Source organism: Xenopus laevis, chromosome 2L (assembly GCF_017654675.1).
Source record: "Xenopus laevis strain J_2021 chromosome 2L, Xenopus_laevis_v10.1, whole genome shotgun sequence".
NCBI lineage: Eukaryota > Metazoa > Chordata > Amphibia > Anura > Pipidae > Xenopus > Xenopus laevis.
In genome coordinates, this window is record NC_054373.1 from 59,210,920 (window position 1) to 59,224,063 (window position 13,144).

At 35.6% G+C, this 13,144-nt stretch overlaps 1 protein-coding gene across 1 annotated transcript in view; it reads right to left on the bottom strand.

Annotated features, from left to right (window-relative positions):
* eya3.L (EYA transcriptional coactivator and phosphatase 3 L homeolog) overlaps positions 1 to 13,144 on the bottom strand; it is a gene marked incomplete at its 5' end in the record, with an annotated part of 79,368 nt that overhangs the window by 20,185 nt on the left and 46,039 nt on the right. Inside the window, 3 exon segments of the mRNA NM_001096525.1 lie at positions 569 to 632; positions 773 to 855; positions 7,117 to 7,160. Coding sequence (NP_001089994.1) covers positions 569 to 632; positions 773 to 855; positions 7,117 to 7,160 — 191 coding nt within the window.

Below are 13,144 nucleotides of genomic sequence, written 5' to 3' on the forward strand. Positions count from 1 at the left end.
ATGCAATTTTTGCAACTGGCTTTTATTGATAACAAAATGTATTGCCTTAGGCAAAAAAAATAATCCAGTAGACGTAGAGAATGCATAAAAAAAGCAAAGCCCTGAATCACGTATAACTAATATTCCATAACTCTGAAGTATCATTTGTAAGTATGCACAGAATCCAGACATGGTTCAGAGCTTACCTACATATTTAAATATTTTACTGTAAGATTCTGCTTGCGGTATTGCAACAAGGCCAGATTTGTCTAGTCCAGTGACCTTTTGCATTGCATTGTTTTTATGCCAATAACGCTGTTAAACTTTTCTCTGCATAATTATGGTTAATGTAATGCTAGTTTCTCTATAAACCTGAGATTCCCTTATATGTTCTTCTGCAATAATTACAGAAAACAGAAACACTAACGGGCTGATTAACAAAAATTAACAATTTGAGTTTTTATTTTTCCTGTTACTCAAGTTTTTCAAAGTGAAAAAGCTGATTTTGACACACAACTACATACTTAAGTGAGATTGCCAACAAGTAATAGATTGAATGGCTTTCTTTGTGGTAAAAACACTGACTTACTTTGCAGGATAGATCTGTGAAGTATAGTCATTTGCACGTAGAATGTAATCTGCACAGGGTAGGACTGGGGAATGGAACAAAAAAAACAGGTTTAAAGAAAAAGCATTTTAATATACTGTATTATCTGAATCTAAATAAAAATGCATTTCATGCATATTAAGATATGCTAATAGCTAAACTTAAGCAACAAGCAAAAGAACTTACTTTCACTTGGCATGGTGTGGTTTGATGACATATTTGAAGATGGCTCTGCTTTACGTTCAACAGTTTCATTGCTGCCCACTTGACTGAAGGAAAAGTATGAAAAGAAATGCATTAAACCATGCTGTAAGTCATGAAGACAGAACACTAAATGCAGTTGTAGGATCCCCATACGAATGAAAATATTTGTTTGTTACATTTGCGGTCATCCAATATAAGTAGAGTACCATAGTATGCAACCATTTGCAGCCTGAATCATCTGATAAACAGGTAGAAACAATAGAATTCTACTGACGATTTATCAATATCTCTTTGCTGATGTTTGCAAAGCCTTCAAAGGCGCCCAATCAAAATTTTCCATTTTGGCCAATCAACGAGATGTTGCTTCATCTGCCACCATACATGCACTGAATATTGTAAAAAAAATGTTGTTTCATGTGCGCGTGTGTGTCCATCTTAATAGTTTTAACTTTCATTCTACCGATCTTTTATTTAAGATTTGTATGAAGATAAGTATAGAAGTATTAAAATCTATTAAAATGAAAATCTTGAAATGTATTACAATTTTGTGTTCTCTTAAATTAGTCTTGGGATGAAATTCACAGAACAGCCAGATAGATTCCTGCCTGTTTTCATAATTGTTCCAACAGATGTCCTTGAGAGGTACTTTACATGTAACTGTTTGGCCTATCCCTCCAGACTAAAATCTATGTAAAATACTCCAAGGGAAATTCAAATCTTGATCTTACACTAATTTCACACACTCCAATACATATGGCCAGTGAAGACTGCCACCAACATTAATGACAACCATCTGTCACTGCCCACACAGGGCACATTTTGGCCCAAAACTGCACACTTGAGTGTGGTTGCCAGAAAGGTTGCTCCAGTAGTGAGGGCCCAGACTCCCATAAAAAATTCTGCCCCACCCTGCATCAGGAACCACTGCGTTGGACTGGTTTCAGGCACACACTCCAGCTTTTGACAGTTTGGCAAAACGAGTGTTTGAATTCTAATGCCGAAATCTGCCAAGTGTGCCTGGACCAACTCAATGCAATGGTTCCAGGTGCAGCGAAAGAAGAAAGCTTATGCCAGCATTGGGGCTGATCAGCCCCCATGTAGAATTGGCCTAAATGTAAGAAAAAGAAAAAAAAATGACTGGTTCTGTAAATGGAACAAAATGTTCTGAAAGAAGAACTTATCCAACAAATAGTTTATATTGAAATGAGTGGTGCATTACAGAATTGCATCAAATTGCCATACGCATATCAATAACTATTTTTCTGCCAAATCTTTTACCTTGAGCCATCATTTTATGAAGTTATGCGTGTCATTCACTGATCACCTCTGGAAAAAAATGCAGGTTCTAAATGTACTAGGAAGAAGTGTGGGAGTAAAAGACAAGTCTGTTCATTCATTGGTTGATGTAAGCCTGCATGTATTAATACTCTTGTCTCGTACTGTATGTGAGCAAGAGGGATGGACATATGTAATTAAAATGGCATTGTGTAATTATGGCCTATTACAATACTAAATTCTATTAAGAAAAAAATTCCTAGTAAAATGCTTTATTTGTTTGAAACAGTGTTTACATGTGTTTTGTATGAAATATTTTAATAAACCTCATGTTAGAGGTAGAAAATCCCTTCAAATTTAAGCTTTTGTTTTTTTTTGTATCTGTATCATAACTGTTGTGTCAGATAAGTTTCAGTCTGCAGTGCCATAGTCTTTAAGTGGTTAATTATCAGCTATGTTACAAAAACATTTCCTCCACTGCAGGTGTGGATTAAGAGTATACTATTGGGTTAGGAAATGTGCCTATGGGGCGCTATGCTATTCACACCAGCTCCGAAGAGATTGGTAACAATTTCACTATTGACAATTTGCCCAATGAAAGAAATGTTTTGGTTAAAAGAGTGCTTATTTTCCCCTGCCACTTGGGGGAAAATGTATATATATATATCTATATATATATATATATATATATATATATATATATATATATAATGTGTGTATGTGTGTATGTATGTATGTATATATGTATGTATATGTATATGTGCAGGGTTCACTTTCAATTGATGCATACTAATCTAATACCAGACCAGTACTCTGTAGTATTCTTCAGTAAAATACTTATATATATATATATATATATGTTCAGTTTTACAGGGAACCCTGTCTCTTATTTACACAGTAGCATATTGTTATTGGTATTGGCTGGCAATTCAATTCATATTTAGAGAAAACAAAAAAAAAAGCAGGTACAGTACTTGTGCTGCCCCACTTCTTCTTTGCTAAATAATTTCAGCCTCTGCATGATGTTTGTGTTTAGTACTTCTATTAGATGAATATTAAAATAAAAAGAACAACATTTTAAAACAAAACATTATACATCTATCTATCTATCTATCTATCTATCTATCTATCTATCTGCGTATAACATACTATACACATTAACCCTAAACTCCACTATACCTGTATAGCTTTAAAGTAAATTGCTCAATATAAAAATAAAAAAATGGGTAAAGGCTGTGCAAGATAAAAAATGTTTCAATATAGTTAGCTAGCCAAAAATGTAATGTATAAAGGCTGGAGTGACTGGATGTCTAACAAAATAGCCAGAACACTACTTCCTGCTTTTCAGCTCTCTTGGTTTCCAGGAAGTAACCAGTCAGTCGCTTGATGGGTGGGGGCACATGTCATAACTGTTGCTTTTGAATCTGACCTGCATGCTAAGGATCAATTGCAAACTCACTGAACAGTTATGTCCCATGTCGCTAACAAGAGTTAGAGAGTTGCAGAGCAGGAAGTAGTATTCTGGCTATTATATTAGACTTCCAGTGACTCCAGCCTTTATACATTACATTACATTTTTGGCTAACTAACTATATTAGAAACCTTTTTTTATGTTGCCTGACTATTTACCCAGATTTTATTTTTACACTGAACTGTTCCTTTAAGAGAGAACTAGCAAATAAAGAGACACTTTTAGCTATATGGTTTGTACAAAGAATGCGTAAGCTGACTCAGCCAAGGCAGTGTCCTTGTCAGTGAGAGAATTCGCCTTGTGTGGAAGAAAGACCATGCTAGCTTTTCACTTTATTTGGCATGACTTTTTCCAAATAAATAATTCCACTTTTGAAGCTGATAAACACAGGGTTGAGAAGGATTGCATGTCTGGCCAGGATATAGATTTATAAATATAAAAAAAAAAATAGAGAAACACAAAAAGAGATCTGCTCAAGAATTAATAATATAGGTATGGGATCCGTTATCTGGAAACCTGTTATCCAGAAAGTTCCGCATTATAATCAACTAATCCAAATTTTTAAAAAGATTTCCTTTTTCTCTGTAATAATAAAACAGTACCCTGTACTGATTTATAATTAATTTTGGAAGCAAAACCAGTCTATCGGGTTCATTTAACCTTTAAATGATTTTCTAGTAGACTTTAGGTATGAAGATCCAAATTATCGAAAAATCTGTTATCCAGAAAACCCCAGGTCCTGAGCTTTCTGGATAAAAGGTTCCTGTAGTATAAAAGAACATGTGAATCATGTGACACTTCATGGACAGATGGATTCCATCCTCTCAGCCCTTTTCATAGTCATGATGTGACTGGTTTTTGTTTCATCATTTCAATCTCAGAGTTCCAGTAACTTTCTACAACTTTGGAAACTGAACAAAGAATAACTGGTGGAATAGAAGAACTTGTACTACTGGCTGTGAATTAACGGATAAGCTGTTTATGCTGTAAGAAGGCCTCTTCTCACCTTACCACCTGCCCGCTTGATCGAATTCCCTCAAAACTTCTCCGCAATACCAATCCTTGTCTAATCAAAGCCTTAACTCACCTATTTAATCTTTTGCTCTCAACTGGACTGTTTCCTTCTCAACTAAAACATGCTCTTGTCACCTCCATTCTGAAAAAACCCTCTCTTGATCCCTCCAATCTTGACAAACCCCGACCAATCTCTCTGCTACCTTTCATCTCTAAACCACTTGAGCGCCTAGTCTACAACTGACTAACCTCATTCCTCTCTGACAATAACCTGTTGGACCCCTACAATCTGGTTTTAAGCCACAACACTCCACTGAAACTGCCTTGACTTAACTAACTAATGACCTTTTAACAGCTAAAGCCAACAATCATTTCTCACTACTAATACTGCTTGATCTCTCAGCTGCATTTGACACTGTATATAACCCTCTCCTCCTACAGTCCCTCCATTCGCTTGTCCTTCGTGACAGAGCCCTGTCCTGGTTCTCTTCTTACATCACCAATCGTTCCTTCAGTGTCTCCTACAACAGAGTAGCATCTTCTCCCCTACCTCTTTCTGTTGGGGTTCTTCAAGGCTCTGTCCTGGGACCATTACTATTCTCTCTCTATACTTCCTCCCTCTGCAAATTAATCAACTCGTATGGTTTCCACTACCACCTCTATGCTGACGATACTCAGATCTATCTCATCTCCTGATCTCAACCCAGAACTCCTAACATGCGTCTCCTCCAGCCTGTCTGCTATCTCTACCTGCATGTTGCAACGCTAACTTAAATTAAACCTCTCTAAAACTGAAATGGTTCTCTTTCCTCCAACTGACACCAGTAACATCCCGGAAGTATCCATCATAGCTAACAATTCCACTATCACCCCCTCTCCCCAGGCCCGGTGCCTTGCGGTTATCCTAGATTCTGCCCTGTCATTCACTCCTCATATCCAGTCACTTATTAAATCATGTCACTTCCACCTAAGGAACATATCCAAAATACATTTATCACCCAAGATGCTGCCAAAATTCTTATTCACTCTCTCGTCATATCACGTCTAGACTACTGTAACTCTTTTAATTGGCCTTCCCCTCCAGAGACTGTCACCTCCCCAGTCCATAATGAACACTGCTGCGAGGCTCATACACCTCAGCAACCGCTCCTCCTCTGCCACGCCATTCTGTCAATCCCTGCACTAGCTTCCGCTACCTTTCAGAATCAAATTCAAATTAATGACCCTGACATTCAAAGCACTTCATAACTCTGCCCCACCCTACATCTCTGAACTCATCTCTATATACTCACCCAACCGCTTACTTCGCTCCTCTACTGACCTGCTACTCAACTCTTCTCTCATTACCTCCTCACATGCTCACATTCAAGACTTTGCAAGGGCTGCACCCCCCCCCCTGGAACTCTCTCTCCCATGATCTGTCTGACTTTCTCCCAACCTTTCTGCTTTCAAGAAATCTCTTAAAAACGCACTCTGCTTAACTATCAAATGCAACACCACATACAGTACCACATTTCTCACCCACTTAATGCGATCTTGCCCACTCCCACACCTTGTGTATTACTAACCTCCCTTTAGAGTCTATGCTCTTTTGCATAGGGCCTTCCTCACCTTTTGTACCGGTATTGATTGTGATGTATGTAACTCCATATGTTCTATGTATATAATTCATGTGATTTAGTTGTATAATCACATTTACTTTACAGTGCTACGCAATATGTTGGCGCTATATAAATACATAATAATAATAATAATAATAATAATAAAAAGTGCAATTTAAATGTTGTACACTCCCAAATATTCACTATGGAATTGTGTGTGGTTTTATTATGCAAATCCTTTTAAGCATATTTTAGATTAAACATAAACAGGAATAATTAAAGTTTACTACCCTGACTGTGTCTTCAGAAAGACAATTCAGAATAACTAATGACTCTAAAAGGATTTTAAACGAATACCCAGCATCAACAACACCAGGTACCAAGGACCCAGATATTTCTATTTACAAAGGAAAATTCTAAGGGAAAAGGAAAAATATATCATGTAACACCCCACACGCAACTTTTATAAATGTTGCCATATATTTATGAGGCATCTGGTTCTCTCTTCTAAATGAAACTGCAATATATTTAAAATGCTGTTCCTGTTTCATTTTAAGTATTAACAATGGAAAAGAATAATGGAAGATAACAGTTTTCTGATGGGCATAAATACGTATCTGAATAATTGTAATTACCTTAAGAAACATTAATTTAGAAATCAGAGAATTGTACAGCCTGCTATACACATACAAGGCATATAAAGAACATGCAAGTGTACATTCTTCTCCAGTGACTAAAAAGCAAAACTATTGCAAGCAATAGAAAGTTTTTAATTATATATAATTATTTATATATTCAGATATTATTTAACATACTATCGAAAATAATGTTTTTTTATAAATGCATTGGCAAACCTAGTGGAAGAGACACTAAAAATATCACACAACTAGATATAAAAGACATTTGCTTGATAACACTAGAACCTATTAACTGCTCAAACTACTATAAAACACAATCATCCTTACCTTAAACCTTCCTCTCCAGAATCCTGCATTTTGGGTTTTTTTACCTGCAAAATGAATTGCAAATATCTCAGAAACAGTTTTTAAATTATATTCTCCTATTTTTTTCTAACTTCATAATTCAAATGTAAAACATACAAATCATGAAATCTAAAAGGTCTACAGTAAATTCAGTAATTTACTGTTGGCTGTATTAATATATCTATGAATTAGATAAAAAGCATTTAATAAATTTAATAGACATTTCTAAACAACGAGGCTAATTAAATACATTGATTAGAACATGTTAAGAAAATGAATTCACCATTCCTAACTCAATATTGAAACAAGACAACCATAGCTGGTAGAATGCTGTATCAGTAGCAAAGAAACAAACAAATCGGAAATAAGTTATGGCAATATTATAAAATTGTACTCGTAAAATAGGATCCCTGGATAAAAAACTACAACACTAACAATATTTAAAATGATTTAAAATTACAGCCTGAAGAAAAGGATATCCTGATCACTACCTCTCAAAATATTGTGTGTCTATGCAAGGTCTTAACTGTTGTTTCAGCTAAAGTACAGTAAGTGGTGAGAGAAATTTGAGACAGGTGATCAGTTAAGCCACGCCACAGTAATTGGATATACTTCGACCCCAAAATGTACTGTCACCCACAGGGCAAGTGTTTTAGCAGAACAAATTAAAAAATGAGCCTCGTGGAAGATGAGAACAAAGAGTGGCAAAAACGTGGTATTGAGAAGGAGCAGCGAGGAGCTAAATATATTTAACAAGGGGTAAAAATGCAGTCTTTATAATTCTCCTAAAAATACTGCAAGGATATAGTGGGTTCACACTGTCTAAGAGACCCTCCAATACAGAATTACACTCTGTTATATTCACTGGGGCTTATTTTAACCAGAATGTGTTGCAGAGTAGACCTCACTTAAAAGAGAAGTACATAAAGGATAAGGTTATAAAGGACACGGCATTAACGTGATGGAATAATGTGGCACATTCTTTTGTATAGCACATCTCAGATCACTTCAAAAAAGCTGACTGTATGCAACTAGTGGGGCTGAATTCAGCAACAAATGCCCCTGCAAGCACACTGAGAAAGATCACTTCAACATATCTGAATGATAATTCCTGACCTGGGTAGGGTCATCGCAATAACCATTACCAACAATGTATTTTGCCACCCAAGAGCTATAACTCACTCCATGAGCCATTATGCTTAACTGGCCAAACTCTGCGAAAGAAACTTGAAAAAATTAAGTCTTATTCGGCAACATTTCTTGGATGTTTTGGTCAGGAAAGCAAATCATTCAGAAACCATAAAAAATAAGTGACAATCAAAAAACAAAATAAAAGTTAATTGAAAGCGGAGTGTTAAATGTTAAATTATGTAATGTAATAACTACAAAAATTAGTATCTGTCTGCATTTCCTTTGCATTTCTGTGCAGTGCTAGTTCTGACTATGTGACATTAAAACAATGTTGCAGTAGTCTTCAAGCTAAGACCTTATTTTCCCACTGCTTTCAATGGGAATTGTTTTACTCGCTTGTTATACCTGCAACTTTTAACGTGCTTGAGCTAAAGTTAAACCATTGGTACCACCACAGAATGGGTCCTATAATTTTGTCTCCTCTATTATATAGAGGTATAGGATTAGTTATCTGGAAACCCATTATCCAGAAAGCTCAGAGTTATGGGAATGCCATCTCTCATAGACTTCATTTTAATCAAATAATTATAATTTTTTATAAATGATTTCCCTTTTCTCCATAATTTTAAAATAGTACCTTGTACTTCATCCCAATTATATATGTATAATAATCCTTATTTTTATTATAATTAATCCTTATTGGATTCAAAACAATCCTATTTGGTTTAATTCATGTTTAAATGATTTTTAGTAGACTTAAGATTCAAATGACAGAAAGAGCCCTTATCTGGAAATCCCTGGGTCCTGAAAATTCTGGATAACAGGGCCCATACTTGTACATAAGGGTGGTGGCAGACGGGAAACCGAAGCAATTCGTATGCCATCCTGCTGGCAATTCATATTCTTGCCTGCAGGAAGGCATTTCGGGGAGATTAGTTGCCCGAAGTAGAGAAGATTTGTCGCTGGGCGACTAATCTCCCCGTCTGCCACCACCCTTAAAGGAGCACCTAGCAGGGAAAAAAACAAACTTAAAGACACTGCAGCACTGCTATCCTACTTGTTTTGCCCAGACTTAAGACTCATATATGCAGTAGTTCACTTTTCTGAACAAAGACATGGTCTTTCACATTGCAGTTAATAATGTAGTGGTTTAATTTACTGGGGGTAAATTTGTATTGTATAAAGGCAATGATATACTTCAGGGGATGCCCAATGGCCTATTTGCAGGGAGTTGAGCTAAACAGTGGCAATAATAGCCTGCAGGGGGTTGTTGTGGTGCAATTCTGGACTGCAGAATTGTCAAGTGGCAATGTGACTGCAGTGTCCAGTCACTCAAAATTAATAGTTCATGTACGGCCAGATTTAATTTCCCGTCACTCAAAATTAATAGTTCATGTACGGCCAGATTTAATTTCCCGGAAAATGCAAACGGCAATAAATGACTGAATGGGGGGGCTGACCAGTCAGCTTCTGTTGAATTGGTCATATTATGGCACTTTTTTGATAAGCTAAGAGCAAAGGTTCGCTCTGGATATATCTTGGAAACCAGCTGCACCTGCATTTTACTTAGCTTCAAGCTATCAGCACTTGGGCTACGGACACCAGCGGATCTAAGGACCTCACAAAGCTATCCAAAAGGTAGTTCTGACAAGTGATGTGCAGAAAGGGCAGGGACAACGCAAGCTCAGCCTGTCAGTCATTCCCATACCTGCGTGTTACATTTACCGTGCTAAGTAGACTAAGCTGGGGGCGCCACCAGTAACCCAAAGCTGCTCCTGCTTCCCATGACAATAACACTGCTAGATTGGTAGCAGCTATCCTATGAAGTAACTATAATAAATCTGGAAGCTGAAAATGCAGTAAATGTAGGAGAAAGAGAATGGAGTAGAAAACCCCCCTTTAAGTAGAAAGCAATGGGAGGGAAAAAATATAGTTAATGCCACAATTCAGAATGCAAAACATTCTATATTCTGGCATTATGTGTCATTTCTGGTTACCAAATGCCTAGAAATAGATTTGTGAAGTTAGCCACTTAAATAGAGATTGATTATATACAGTAGAAAAACATGGTTGGTCACTTGGGACACAGGATGAAAAATCTGTTTATAAGACCATAAACTACTTCTTGGAGACTGGAAACATGCTCATAAAGTTGTGGTTTCTGGCAATGACACATGACGTTTGGCTAATATTAATAAAAATAGCTCTAGGCAGATAGCCACCAAGAAACAGAGGGTATACAGCGATTTGTAGCTAATTTTTATCAAACATAACCATAAATACACTTCTGTACTGTTAAACACTTGGAATCAAGTTAAAAAGCCCAAACATTTAAAATAAATAAACAAACCAAAAAAGCATTCATGCATTTGGTCATCATGCAATTTCCTTTAAAGAGGCAGAGCAATGATATTGATATGTAATGCCAGAATAAAAGTGCACAGCCATTCTTGATGGTAAATAGGATGCATGCTCCATACTGGAGGCAAAACAATCCTATTGGGTTTATTTAATATTTAAAGGAAAACTATACCCCCAAACAATGTAGTTCTCTATAAAAACATATCTTATAGAACAGCTCATATATAAAACCCTGCTTCATTCAAATAAACCTTTTTCATAATAAAATACTTTTTAGCAGCATGTGCCATTTGGTAATGCTAAATAGAAAACTGCCATTTTAAGAACTAAGGGCATCCTTTGGGATCGTACGATTCACAGCACACACAAACTATACACATTAGGTCACATGAGCCAATTAATGAACAAAGTTCTGCCGTTTGCTCCCACAATTCTTCCTGTTACAGTTCGAGCTGCATTATTTCTGGTCAGGTGATCTCTGACAGAATACACAGACCATCACAAAATGGTGGTTCAAGGTAAGAGATGCAAAAGGGCAAAATTATCTTAAATATAAATTCCAGTTTGGCGAGATTCTTAATACCCCACTTAATATGGTATATTAATACATTAATACATGTGTTGCTTATGTATTAATTTTGGGTGTAAAATATGGTGTTCCAAACTATGGGAAAAAATACATTCTGGATAATACATCCTAAGCCTGTAGCACTTTCTGTTACAGCTCCAGTCTTGAACACTGGTTGAGAAACTGGCTTAAAAAGTCCAATAAAGAAGAACGAAGTCAAATGGCTGCCATTTTTAAATGTAGCAAATCATTCTCAAAATGACTTGTAGAGAAACTGAGCAAATTATTTCATCCAGAACATGAGCAGAAAGAAAAGTAAGATTTCACAGGCAGTTTACTTGTCTGCGATGTTTAAATGGCAATTAAATGGCTTATCTAGAGTATTCTTTAACACAAATGAAAATCTGTTATTGGAAAAATACAAAAAAAACAAAACTTCAGATACTGGTTATAGGAGATATGACAGAGGCAAAACTCATAGTCCTGATTGCTTCCTGTGATTAGTGGCCATGTTATCCTAGCATGCAAGTATGATATTACATGGACCAACTTTAATCCCTCCACAAGGGGAAAGATATTCAGCTTTCCCAATCTGAGTCAATAAATGTAATAAGGATGAGAAACACACCTGGAGCAAACTATTACCCATATTAAAAAAGAAAAACACAGTAATAAGGTTAAAAATGTAAATGGATAATTACTGAACAGTGAAAATAACACATTTAACCCATAGAAAAGAAAAGCATCATTAGATAGGGGAAAATAGGACCTAATATGCTAAAACCCCTAGCACACATTTCAGAACTTTTTATATAGTGTACTCTTCATTTCAAGATTATTACAGGTATAGGAAATCCATTTTCCACAAAGATCCGAACTACAGAAAGGCCATCTCCCACAGACTACATTATAATAAAATAATGCACTTTTTTTTTTTAAATGTTTTTCTTTTTCTCGGTAATAATAAAACAGTACCTCGTACTTGATCCAAACTAAGATTTAATCAATCCTTATTGGAGGCAAAACTATCCGATTGGGTTTATTTAATGTTTAAAATTTTTTTTTAGTAGACTTAAGATATGGAGATCCAAATTATGGAAAGACCTCTTATGCAGAAAACCCCAGGCCCCAGGTCTGGATAACAAGCTCCATACCTGTATTGATGTCTTGAAAACAAGAGTTAAGGGTAAAAAAGCAGGTTCTTTAAGGACTATTAAAAATTTCAAGGCGAAATGTCAACAATCTAAAACAATTGTTTTATATTAAAAAGTATTAAACACATCTTTACTTGATAAAAAGTTGGTTATTGCATATCAAAAACGTGTTAAAATAAGAGATTTAAATTAATAAAATTAAAACAACCTCAAAAAACAGTGTTTTATGTTAATATAACATTAATATTATATATACACACCTGGCATTGATAGTACTCCACATAAATTTTGTTTAAAGTGGGCTTTGCCCCACATTTATGTTTATTTAGACCCTCAAATTCCAACGGCTAATAATGAAGGAACAATCTACTGCATCCGTTTATTGATGAAGCTGCAAATGCAATGGATTCTTCTTCAATTATGTATTACTAAATTTTTAGACAAATCTATTTTTATTAACAAGGCTTCATTTCACTTACATTTTTTCAGAAATATTAAGCCAAATATTATTATTATATAATATTAATTCTACATTATACAAAGGCAATGTTAAAAGCCTTTAGCAAGCTATCAGCAGGTATCTTTTACTCGCCCTGTGTTAGAATACTGAAAGCCCCATAGGGCATTCTAAACAGGGAATCTCGTTATCAGTAATTTTGTATATTAATGTTACCAGGGATTACCATACTGTCTCTTTGGGTAGTTACTTCCAACTGTTTTTTTTTGTTGTAAAAAATAGAAAACCCAGTGACCAAATAGTTCAGAATAATGTATAAAACTTGTTTCAAAGTCATAA